At 42.4% G+C, this 13,139-nt stretch overlaps 1 protein-coding gene across 2 annotated transcripts in view; it reads left to right on the top strand.

Annotated features, from left to right (window-relative positions):
- ICA1L (islet cell autoantigen 1 like) overlaps positions 1-12,412 on the top strand; it is a 121,156-nt gene extending 108,744 nt beyond the window's left edge. For both annotated transcript variants that reach the window (XM_069733580.1, XM_069733581.1), the window contains one exon: positions 8,921-12,412. In XM_069733580.1, the coding sequence (XP_069589681.1) occupies positions 8,921-9,036 (116 nt within the window). In that variant the 3' untranslated portion in view covers positions 9,037-12,412. The remainder of the gene's footprint in view (positions 1-8,920) is intronic.
- Positions 12,413-13,139: the final 727 nt, after the last annotated feature.

The following is a 13,139-nucleotide window of genomic DNA, read 5'->3' as shown; positions in this document are numbered from 1 at the left end:
GAGCAGGGAGGGTAATAAAAGTATATTAGAAAAGTGTTATTTAGGAAGAGCAAAAAAGAATGCCCTGCATAATAAACACGGAGGACCGTGAAGCAAACAAAGACCTATGTAGAAATGAAATAGTCCTCCAAACAAAATTTAAATAATGACTAAGTAATTTTTATTAGCACATACAATTTGTTTAAAAAATAGTAAAAGTAGCAACTTGGAGACGAAAACGACCATACAGAAAATTGAACACGCAAACACTGGAGCAAAGCTGAATAAGGTAGATAGTGTCCAGGAATATGTAGAAAAATATATTATATCCAAGATTGTATACAAATTGTAAATTCCTATAGAGAAAGCTCTTGGTTGCAAAAAGCACATATACAGTATGAAATAGATAGCAATAGTATTTTAAATATGTAAAGTGCAGAGTGCAAACAATTGTAGTTAAAAAATGGATGCAAAAAGATTATTAAAGTGAATAAACTGAACACGCTGTGGGTTTTGTTTTTATCTCTGGTGTCCCCTAATGAGAAGGATACTGAACAAGTAATGCTATGTTTTCCCTGGCTCTTACTTTTATGTTCGTTATTGATTCACCTTCTACCTTGCGCTATGGTGTGCACCTTTTATCTCTGGGTTCCCTTATGAGTTCTTGAATTTATGTCACTTCCTTATTAGGCTTCTTTCACACTAGCGTTGGAATCTCCCCGTCGCAATGCGTCGGGAAGAGATTCCGACGCTAGCGTTTGCTGCATTGCACAATGGGTGCAGCGGATGCATTTTTCCAGCGCATCCGCTGCCCCATTGTAAGGTGCGGGGAGGTGGGGGCAGAGTTCCGGCCTCACATGCGCGGTCGGAAAAAGCGGTCCATCAGGAGAAAAAAACGTTACATGTAGCGTTTTTTTTCTCCCGACGGTCCGCAAAAGCACGACGCATCCGTTGCTCGACGGATGCGACGTGTGGCAATCCATCTCAAATGCGTCGTCAATACAAGTCTATGGGGGAAAAACGCATCCTGCAAGCATTTTTGCAGGATGCGTTTTTTCTGCAAAACGACGCATTGTGACGGATTGCAGAAAACGCTAGTGTGAAAGTAGCCTTACCTGTTCAGTATCCTTCTCATTAGGAGACACCAGAGATTAAAAAAAAAAAAAAGCAGTGTTCAGTTGATTCACTTTAATAATCTTTTTGCATCCATTTTTTTACTCCAATTGTTTGCAAAATTTGTACCTCTGCATCCCTCCCCACACACCCACACCGTGCTCCCCGCATGTGGTCAGATGTATGGACCCTTGTAGCGTTCTAAATCCTATAAGGACATAATAGTTCCTTCCCCCATTTTGTAGTAATGTCCACAATCCTAGGCTCCTTCCTGGTATATATGTCCCCCATCCTTGGCACATCTTGGTATATATATCCCCCATTCTGGTTTATAAATTGGAGAGAATAAGTATTTGACACACTGCAGATTTTGTGAGTTTTTCCACCTTTAGGCTATGTGCACACTTTGCAGATTCCACTGCGGATTTTTCCGCAGCGGAATTGCAAAATCCGCAGTGAAAACCCATCGCGGTTTTTACTGCGGATTTATCGCGGTTTTTACTGCGTTTTCTTCTGCGGATTTTCAACTGCAGTTTTCTATTGGAGCAGCTGAAAATCCGCAGAAAAGAAGTGACATGCTGCGGAATGTAATCCGCAGCGTTTCCGCGCGGATTTTTCTGCAGCATGTGCACAGCGTTTTTTGTTTCCCATAGGTTTACATTGAAATGTAAACTCATGGGAAACTGCTGCGGATCCGCAGCGGTCAAATCCGCTGCGGATCCGCAGCAAAATCCGCAAAGTGTGAATATAGCCATAAAGAATGGAGAGCTCTGTGATTTTTATCATAGGTACACTTCACCTGTTAGAGACGGAATTTAAAAATAGAAAATCACATTGTATGATTTTTAAATGTTTGATGCAATACAATGCAATTTAATTAAGTATTTAATCACCTACAAACCAGCAAGAATTCTGGCTTTCACAGACTTGTTAGTTTTTCTTTATGAAGTCCTCCTACTCTGCACTCATTACCTGTATTAATTGCACCTGTTTGAACTCTTTATCTGTATAAAAGACACATGTCCACACAATCAATCACACTCCAACCTCTCCACCATGGCCAAGACCAAAGAGCTGTCTAAGGACACCAGGGACAAAATTGTAGACCCGCACGAGGCTGGAATGAGCTAAAATAGAATGATACCGAAATTGAACTTTTTCATATCAACTCCGCTCGCCATGTTTGGAGGAAGAAGGATGAGTACAACCCCAAGTACACTGTCCTAACCTTGGATCATGGTGGGGGAAACATCATACTTTGGGGGTGCTTTTCTGCAAAGAGGACAGGACGACTGCACCGTATTGAAGGCAGGATGGATGGGGTCATGTATCTCAATATTTTGGCCAACAACCTCCTTCCCACAGTAAGAGCATTGAAGATGGATCGTGGTTGGGTCTTCCAGCCTGACAAAGACAACTAAGGAGCAGCTCCATAAGAAGCATTTCAAGGTCCTGGAGGGCCTAGCCAGTCTGCAGACATGAACCCAATGATCTGTATGGAGGAGTGGGCTAAAATCCCATCTGCAGTGTGTGCAAACTTGGTCAAGAACTACAGAAAATATCTAACCTCTGTAATTGCAAACAAAGATTTCTGTAGCAAATATTAACTTCTGTTTTTCTATTGTATTAAATACTTATTTCATGGAGCGTGGCCTAGCACTCGATGTGAGCGGACGACTCCTGCGACCCCAGTGCTGGGAGCGGTCGGAGGTGGAGGCAGACCCCGACACACAGCGCTGTAGTGACCTGAGGTCAATGGTGAGGAGACGGCAGCAGGATGCGAGGACGGGGGCTGGGAGCCGGGCTGAAGATGGCACCAAGGCCGTGGAGGCAGCAGAGAAGGCAGACGTGGCAAATGCCTCATATGCTGGAGGCTGGAGATAGTGGCCAAATTGGAGATGTTTATGAGGCTGGAAGGAGCAGCAAAGGTGATGGCTGAAGGGGGAGACCGAGGAGGAGAAAGAAGAAGTCTCTTGAGGCTGATTCGGTACAGGAGGGGTTAATGGGTGAGGATGAAGGGTGGGAAAAGGGGAGAGTGTGGAGCAGAAAGATATTTAGAAGCCTGTTATAGGGGAGCCCACATTGAAGGATGTATATGACTTGGTTAGATTTTGTAAGACTGCACTAACAACCCTTGCAAAGAGATTTGATGGGGTTAAAGAAGAAATGTCCAGCATGAAGGCAGCCATAAATAAAACTGATGCCAGGGTGGGGACAGTGGAGGAGAGAGTGAGTGTGCTGGAAGACCAACTTTCTAAAATGTAGAAGTCTCACACTCAATGTTTGCAGAAATGTGCTGCCCTGGCTGATAAAAATGACTTGGAAAACCGCTCAATAATGTGAGATTAATGGGACTCCCTGAGAAGGTGGAAGGGACTGATCCTACAGCGTTTATTGAGGACTGTCTCCGCACTAAAATTGGCACTGATATCTTGACCAAACTTTATGTGGTGGAGAGAGCGCACCGCGTCCCCATGAGACCCCTCCTGCTGAGATCCCCTCCTCCCATACTATTCTTGCTAAGATCCCTAACTATAGAGACAGATATTATACGAAGGAAAGCCAAATGTGCTTTAATGGCCAAAAGATTTCCATTTATCCTGATTACTAGGACGAGGTGCAAAAGCAGAGGATGCAATATGGTGCAGTGAAGAAAAGATTGAGAGATTTGGCTTATTCTACCTTATATCCGGCAAAGCTCAGGGTTGTGGCCCTGGGAACAGTGCATTTTTTCCAAACACCAGAGGCCGCTAAATGGCTTGACTTAAACATTAAGTGGCTCCTGGCGGATAAGGACAGAGGGAAGTGAGCGGAGTGAAATGCCGCGCTGTGTCTTGTCATTTTTGATAAGGAGAAACTAAAAGATGGTGCTGTTATATGGAGGTTTCTAGTTCCTGCATATTAAAGGGAATCTGTCACCTAAAATTGGGCTAGGTAAATGCCCTGTGTCCGGTCCGATGGGCTGTATTTCGTCTTCTTTCCTCCACCCCATCCTTCCCCGCTGTTGCAATATTTTTGGGAATTTGAGTAGGTGTCCTCCATAGTTCGCACGTGCACAACGCAATCTTGTCTCGCGCATGCGCAGTATGCTTTGCCCTATTGCGGGCAAACTGCGGGCAAAGCTGAAAAGCATTACTACAGCGATCATGGAATATGCTAAGAAAAGGAGACTGGATGTTCTATGCCTCCAGGAGACTCATTTACTTCAGGAAAAGGTGGAGATGTTGAAGAGGAGGTGGATTGGGAGAGCATATCATTCCACGTATTCTTCATATGCTAGAGGGGTCTCTTTATTAGTAGGAGCGTCTACGCCATTTGAAGAAATTGAAAGCCATGTTGATAGTGAAGGACAGTATATTTTTGTTGTTTCTAAAATTTATGGGCAATCATTATGTATAGTAGCTATGTACATACCACCGCCATATAGTGGGAAAAAGTTATGTGAGGTTATGGAATTATTTAAGCAGGGTACGAGATTACCATTACTGATCATTGGTGATTTTAATAATGTTATAAGATGAGGGGTGGGATATACATAAACAGAGAGCAGGTAAAAGTATTAGGAAATTGACGGCATTTGGGAATTATATTAAAGAGATTGGAATGATGGACCTGTGGAGAGTGAGAAATGAGAATGTGGTGTGCTACTCTTTGTTAGTCTGCAACGCATGGGCCTCTTTCACGAATATATATGGCACTGGGAAATGAGCTAATGACACAACTGGTCTGTGGAGTGGAATATCTCCCGAGGGTGATTTCGGATCATAAGCCCATAGAATTGTCTAATAGACTGATAAGCGGGAAGATTGGGAAGGGAGTTGGGTGGAAGCTGAACCTGGTATGGCTGGAATATATTAATATGAATACTATAAAGAAAGAATTGGAGTATTGGCAGATTAATGAAGGGAGTGCAGATAATCGGGTGGTGTGGGACGCTATGAAAGTGGTGCTAAGGGGTCTCTTGTTCCAGGAGATTTCCAGGTGTAGGTTGAAATCTAAGCTAGAAGATAGGGAAATAATAGAAACCTTGGAGAGGGATATGGTATTAGACCCGTCAGCAGAAAATCAGAGTAGGCTAAGGGGTGCACAGGAAGAGGTTAATAAGGTGTATTTGAGGAAAGCAGACAGGAGGAGGGCTTTCCAGAAAACACAATTTTATGATGAAAGTGAAAAAGTGGGGCATCTGTTGTCAGTGGTGGTAGCGGAGCAGAGGGAATCATATGTATATAAATTGAAGACTGATGAGGGAAGGGAGGTGGGGGACACAGTGTATTTTGGGGAAATTTAGACAATTCTATAATCAGTTATATTCTTCGGGATCGGGGGACTCATTGGGAGACATAGAGGGTTTTCTTGAGGAAGCAGGACTCCTGAGAATTAAAGAAAGTGATAGGGGGAGACTGGAGGTGCCCATAACAAAAGAAGAAATTGAAATAGCTATTATATCTATGGCAAATAATAAGGCCCTGGGGCAGATGGTATCCCGAGTGAAATTTATAAATAATTAATTGAGATTGTAACACCCAGATTGCAAAAGGTTTTTGAAGAGGCTCTACGGGAAGGTGAATTACCGGCGTCCATGAGGGAGGCAGTGGTGGTGGTCTTTCCGAAAGAGGGAAGAGATCCAGTGTGGGCGGAAACTTACATGCTCATCACATTGCCGACGGTGGATGTAAAGATTTTGGCAAAAATTTTGGCTAGCTGTTTGGCAAGTGTGGTTCAGGATCTTGTTCATCCTGACCAATCCGGATTTATGCCAAATAAATCTACAGCGATTAATTTGCGTAGACTTTCTGAATTTGCAGCTGCCATCAGACAACAGGGGCAGTAGGGTTGTGGTATCATTGGATGCGCGTAAAGCGTTTGATAGTGTTGAGTGGCAGTATCTTTGAAGGGTGTTGGAACGCTTTGGTTTTAGGCCGACCCTTATTTCATGGATACAGTTGCTATATACTTCCCCAACCGCTAGGGTTAGTGTTAATGGGAAAGTGTCTGGGAGTTTTGCGCTTCATAGGGGGACTAGGGCAGGGGTATCCGCTGTCCCCCTACTTTTTGCTTTGGCAGTGGAGCCCTTGGTGCAGACAATTAGGAGGACTGCCTCAGTGAAAGGGTTTAGATGTGACTTGGTAGCAGAAAAAGTATCACTGTATGCAGATGATGTGATGTTTTTTTTGGAGGATTCCGGAGAGGAGTTGTTGAGAGCAATGGATATTATTAAAACATTCGGGTCTATATCGGGATTAGAAATTAACTGGGAAATATCCACTGTCATGGCTGTAGATGATTGTTGTTGATTTGCCAGTGTCGGGCGAGGGTAGTAGGTTGGCAGTGGTGCGACAGTTTAAATACCTGGGCATTCAGGTGGCACTTCCAATTTCAAGCTATATAGATTTGAATCTGATTCCACTGCTGAGTAAGTTTAGGAGTAAAGTAGGGTTGTGGTGTAAACTGTATCTTTCAGTAGTCATAAGAATTAATTTAAGATGATTTTGATGCCCCATCTGCTGTACGTCTTGCACAATGCCCCTATATGGTTCCCTAGGCAGTGGTTTCGTACTATTGACTCTATATTTAGGGATATTGTGTAGGGGAAAAAAGCAGCCGAGGATCAGACTTGAGATATTGCAGAGGCCCAAGGAAGGAGGGGGATTGGCGCTTCCAAACCCTTGGATTTATTACTTAGCTGCTCATGGCCAACAGATGAGGGGGTGGAGGGAAGTGTCTGGGGCAGGTTCAATACAAAGGGTCTTGGTCCAGGTGATGGGGAGGGATCCCTTGGTTCAGGGGTTGGAAGCAGGAAGTTTTAGGAAGATGGGTTTGATGTATCCTACTTTAGCGCTGATACATAAAGTCTGGGAGGCAATTAAAAAGATTAGGGGTTTGGAGCACTTGACAAATTTTTCCCCAATATGGCAAAGCGAGACTCTACCGGAATTTGCTAAAATGGGAGAATTTAAAAATTGTATGAGACTGGGCATACAGTACATGGTTCAGGTGCAGGACGCGCAGAGACTGGTGCCCTTTGGAAAGTTGCAGGAAGATTATTGGCTACTGGAGGTCTGCAGATTTCAATATGGGCAGTTTAGGCATGCTTATGTCATGCAGAGTAGGACAATGAATATGGAGATTCACAAGGATATATTGTTTTGTTATGTCTGCGCAGAGGGGGGGAACAAAAGAGGTAGTGTTGGGTATTTATAAGGATCTAATGCATACTTTTTAAAAATAATTATCATATTTAGAGCACAGGGGAAATGGGAGGAGGAGTTGTGTAGGATAGAGGAAGATAAATGGGAAGTGATTATGGAATATGTACCCTAATTATCGCTGAGTGAACCGGGCAGACTCTCGCAGATCTATGTACTCCACAGAGTATATAGGACTCCTGAATGGCTGTATAGAGCGGGTCTGAGACAGACTTCTGAGTGTCCTCGGTGCCGGGTGGAGGGGGCTGGAATTCTGCATATGTTATGGCAGTGTTCAAATGTGAACCCATATTGGACAGCGGTGCTTAATGCCATTGGGGGAGCGTATGGTTGTAGGATTGAGAGGGATCCTGTGGTGTGTATTCTGGGATATGTGGAGGAGGTCCAGGTACATAATAAATATAAGGTGGCAATAGCTAGATTACTATCTATTGCGCAGAAACTAATTGCCAGATACTGGATAAATGAAGATCCGCCGACGTTGAGAGAATTTCTCAGACAGTCTGTCTATTGAGAATATGGAAAGAAAAAAAACATTTCTGTTAAGAGAAAAGGCATAAGAACATTTGAGAAACTGTGGACACCTTGGGTGGAGAGATGACCCTGAACTTGGGTTACTCCATGCATCATTTGCTGTTCTTGTATGTAATGGAGGGGAAGGGAGGGAATTTCTGAAACTAATGACCATTGTTAATGTTGTTTTTATTGTGATTTTTTTTATTGCTTTGTACCTTAAATTTGGTTAAATAAAATTTTATCTGATGAAAAAAAAAATACTTATTTCATGCAATAAAATGCAAATTAATTATGTAAAACTCCTACAATATGATATTCTGGTTTTTATTTTTTGATTCTGTCTCACAGTTGGTGTACCTATGATAAAAATTACAGAGCTCTCCATTCTTTGTAGGTGGGAAAATTATCAAAATTTGCAGTGTATCAAATAGTTATTTTCACAACTGTATGTCCCTTATTTTAGGCCCTTTCCTGGTATATTTCCCCCATTCAAAGCATAGAAAAAACTAAATGATTCTACTCGCCTTTCATCCACTCACCTCTTTTGAAGGTGTCCGCGGCATCCTCTTCTGAAGCCAGCTGCTGATTTCAGTAGGCAAGTGACGGGAGTGCATGATGTCACTGCCATGCACCCTCATTCACATGCACGCCAATGTCAGCTGGTGGCCGGCAGCATGTATTGCAGTGCACAGACCCCTGCTCCACAATACACTTCAGCTGAATGTGCGTCCAAGGACGTATATCCAGTTGAAGTTTGCACTGGTGTCAGTGGGTCCCTCACCGGCGCAACCTCTGTGACCACGATCGTTATACCCTTGCTTGGAGCTAAAACTAATTTCCAAAATTACTAACCTAATGCATACATATTGGCGCTTCCAGAGTGCTGCTGTATTCTTTTTTTCATAATGTAACAGGTGAGACTGACGACCAGGGCCATCTCATCTGGGTCAGTGAATACAGGACTAATTAAGTTCTGATGTTTCCAGTTTAATGTTTAACCTTGTCTTACAATGTGCAGAAGTTCCACACAGCACAAGCAGCAGGAAACCAGCGATTGTTTGTCCACTTCCCATTGTTGCAGTTTATTTGTATTGTTTTTCTTACAGACCCAAAGGCAGGAAATTCAGACATGTCGGCATGGTTAAGCATGTTTGCAGATCTTGACCCGCTTGCAAGCCTTGGTGCCACCATCCACTCAGACAATGAACTTTTCAGTGCGTGACAGGAGACTGGATGAAGCATGACGTGAAAGGATCGTTGTTGTGGAGCTTTGAACTCTAATATAAAAGAATATTTTTTGAACCCTGCAGATGATTAACAAAATACTTAGTGCTTTTAATGACCTTCCCGTCCATTCCCAGCTAATTGGTATTCTAGTGTGATCACTTCTTACACAAAAGAAGGTATTATTTGACTGGGGGTCTTGACATTCATCAAGTATTACTAGACATGAGCGTCACAGAAATGCTTTCACGAAGCAATCCGCATCATTGTCTGCATTTCTCACTCACAGTTGTAGAATTGACATGCGTAATCATCACTTATTTTACATGTGGTAACAAAATGTTTATATGATGATATAGCTAAATGTTAAGAATGTAGATGGGAATTTTTGGAAGAGCAAAAATAAAAATAAAAAAAGTCTTGAAATTACTGTATTTCAATGTACATGAATATCCAGCATAGTAAGCGTTGATTTTATAGTTACTATATTTAACAGCATATAATTAATAGGGGCGTAATATCAAAGGCAGAGCAAAAGTAAAGTGGTGCAGTTAGCCACGGCAGCCATTCAGATTGCCGCTTTGATTTCAGTTACATAGTAGGGTTGAAAAGGGACATATGTTCGACAGGTTCATCCGAGGGATGGGAAAGGATTAAGGGAATGGGGAACAGGTACAATCATAACACATGGTCACGTTTACTTTAAAATAACTCATCTCTCCTGATCCTGAGTGTCTCAATTGGATCAACATTCAGAACAAGAATCTTATACATTGACATAAGTATTTGTTACTTACGGTAATTTGTTTCTCATAAATCAATAATACAAGTGAAGTTAAAGAGAACCTGTCACATTGTTATTGCAATGCGATCTCTGGACAGATATTAGAGAGAAGCAGAGCAGACTGTACAGTTGTGGCCAAAAGTATTAACACCCATGCAATTCTGTCAGATAATACTGTTTCTTCCTGAAAATGATTGCAAACACAAATTCTTTGTTATTATTATCTAAATTTAATTTGTCTTAAATGAAAAAAACACAAAAAGAATTGTCCTAAAGCCAAATTGGATATAATTCCACACCAAACATAAAAAAAGGGGGTGGACAAAAGTATTGGCACTGTTCGAAAAATCATGTGATGCTTCTCTAATTTGTGTAATTAACAGCACCTGTAACTCACCTGTGGCACCTAACAGGTGTTGGCAATAACTAAATCACACTTGCAGCCAGTTGACATGGATTAAAGTTGACTCAACCTCTGTCCTTGTGTACCACATTGAGCATGGAGAAAAGAAAGAAGACCAAAGAACTGTCTGAGGACTTGAGAAACCAAATTGTGAGGAAGCATAAGCAATCTCAAGGCTACAAGTCCATCTCCAAAGACCTGAATGTTCCTGTGTCTACCGTGCGCAGTGTCATCAAGAAGTTTAAAGCCCATGGCACTGTGGCTAACCTCCCTAGATGTGGACGGAAAAGAAAAATTGACAAGAGATTTCAACGCAAGATTGTGCGGATGTTGGATAAAGAACCTCGACTAACATCCAAACAAGTTCAAGCTGCCCTGCAGTCCAAGGGTACAACAGTGTCAACCCGTACTATCCGTCGGCATCTGAATGAAAAGGGACTGTATGGTAGGAGACCCAGGAAGACCCCACTTCTTACCCCGAGACATAAAAAATCCAGGCTGGAGTTTGCCAAAACTTACCTGAAAAAGTCTAAAATGTTTTGGAAGAATGTTCTCTGGTCAGATGAGACAAAAGTAAAGCTTTTTGGGCACAGGCATCAACATAGAGCTTACAGGAGAAAAAAAGAGGCATTCAAAGAAAAGAACACGATCCCTACAGTCAAACATGGCGGAGGTTCCCTGATGTTTTGGGGTTGCTTTGCTGCCTCTGGCACTGGACTGCTTGACCGTGTGCATGGCATTATGAAGTCTGAAGACTACCAACAAATTTTGCTGCATAATGTAGAGCCCAGTGTGAGAAAGCTGGGTCTCCCTCAGAGGTCATGGGTCTTCCAGCAGGACAATGACCCAAAACACACTTCAAAAAGCACTAGAAAATGGTTTGAGAGAAAGCACTGAAGACTTCTAAGGTGGCCAGCAATGAGTCCAGACCTGAATCCCATAGAACACCTGTGGAGAGATCTAAAAATGGCAGTTTGGAGAAGGCACCCTTCAAATATCAGGGACCTGGAGCAGTTTGCCAAAGAAGGATGGTCTAAATTTCCAGCAGAGCATTGTAAGAAACTCATTGATGGTTACCGGAAGCGGTTGGTCGCAGTTATTTTGGCTAAAGGTTGTGCAACCAAGTATTAGGCTGAGGGTGCCAATACTTTTGTCTGGCCCATTTTTGGAGTTGTGTGTGAAATGATCAATGTTTTGCTTTTTGCTTCATTCTCTTTTTTGTTTTTTCATTTAAGACAAATTAAATGAAGATGATAATACCAAAGAATTTGTGATTGCAATCATTTTCAGGAAGAAACTGACTATTATCTGACAGAATTGTAGGGGTGTCAGTACTTTTGACCACAACTGTATATAGGTTTGTGGGAAAAGCTTCAGTATAACATGTAATCTGTTTCATGAAATCCTTAGCTTTTGTATGTGTTGTGAGTCCAGTGGGCGGTCCTACTCAGTAACTGACAGTTATCTCTGCATATGTAGTCACACAGTGATCATTGACTGGACTCCTATGCATACTAGCACCAGAAATTTAAAGGGAACCTGTCACCAGAAGAAAAAGGCTATTAACCTGTAGATATGGGGTTAATCTGCAGGTTAATAGAGTTACTAACTTGCCCTGTGCGCTGGGCTATCACAAAATGGCCGCGGAGCCCCCGCAGTGCTGAACACCTTGTTGTACCAGCCTGGGGCCCACAGCAATCACCCAACTCCTGCCTCCGCCAGAAGCTTCAGGCAGCAGTTACCCAGTGACCCTGCTCCATCACAACCGATAAGCTCCACCTCAGCTACAGTTCAGATTATAAGACACACCCCCATTTTCCCAAAAAAATTTGGGGAAGAAAGTGTCTTATAATCCAAAAAATATGGTAATTTTCTCCCAGCAGCGTTCGGCTAAGTGCGGGCTCCGGGCGGATTAGTAATGCTATTAACCTGTAGATTAATCATATCTGCAGGTTAACAGTGTTTTTTTCTAGCGACAGGTTCCCTTTAAATGGATAAAATGCCAGGTTTACTGAAACTTTTCCCCCAAAAAAATATACACCACATTCCAGTTTATTATGCAAATGGTATTTTTCTCTGATTTTCTGAAATGGTTGATGCAAGTGAGTCCAGAATAATGTTCAAATAATCAGCCATTAGGATATAAATTACATTTTATTGAACAAACCTTCCAATAATAACAGCATTAAAAAAAAAAAAAACTCAAATTGCATTGTTTCCAGTTATGTACAACGGATTCCAAACATTTTATAGGTTGTAAAAAAACTGAAAATCATCATTTGTTGAATCTGCAACATTAAGAGATTAAGGTGTTAACTGAGCATACTCGGGTACTAATATGCTCACATCCCCGCAGCTGCATGTCTCAACTGTTCGACAGCCGCAACACATGCAGGGATTGCCAGGAAAGCCCTGCTATGTATAGCACAAGCGATGGGACAATCGCAGCTTCACGTCTCCTAAGGGCATTGTTGAATAAAGTAAAAAGTGGGGACAAAAAAAGTTTTAACCCCTTTTTGAAATAGCAATAATACATCCCTCCGCCTTATTGACCAGGGATGGATTATGAAGTCTACGCGATAGTGCGCGCACACAGGCTGTATGCGGGCGATCGCCGCCGAATATCAGTTGATTCTGACAGCTGGCACACGGCACTAAGTACCAGGAGCAATCCCGCAACGCTCCAGGCACTTTAACCCCCTAAATGATGCGATCACAGCATTCTGGGAGCAGGCCTTGGGGTCCCGATAGTTACCATTGTGACCCGATGTTGTCATGACTAGTTAACCACTTTTAGTAAACACCATAAAAAATAAACAAAAACAATGCTTTATCATCATACCGCTGAACAAAAAGTGGAACAAAATGTGATAAAAGGATATGAATAAACATGGTACCACTGAAGACATCACAT

This window comes from Ranitomeya imitator, chromosome 7, assembly GCF_032444005.1.
Source record: "Ranitomeya imitator isolate aRanImi1 chromosome 7, aRanImi1.pri, whole genome shotgun sequence".
In the NCBI taxonomy this organism is placed as follows: domain Eukaryota; kingdom Metazoa; phylum Chordata; class Amphibia; order Anura; family Dendrobatidae; genus Ranitomeya; species Ranitomeya imitator.
This window is presented reverse-complemented; position numbering and strand designations above follow the sequence as displayed.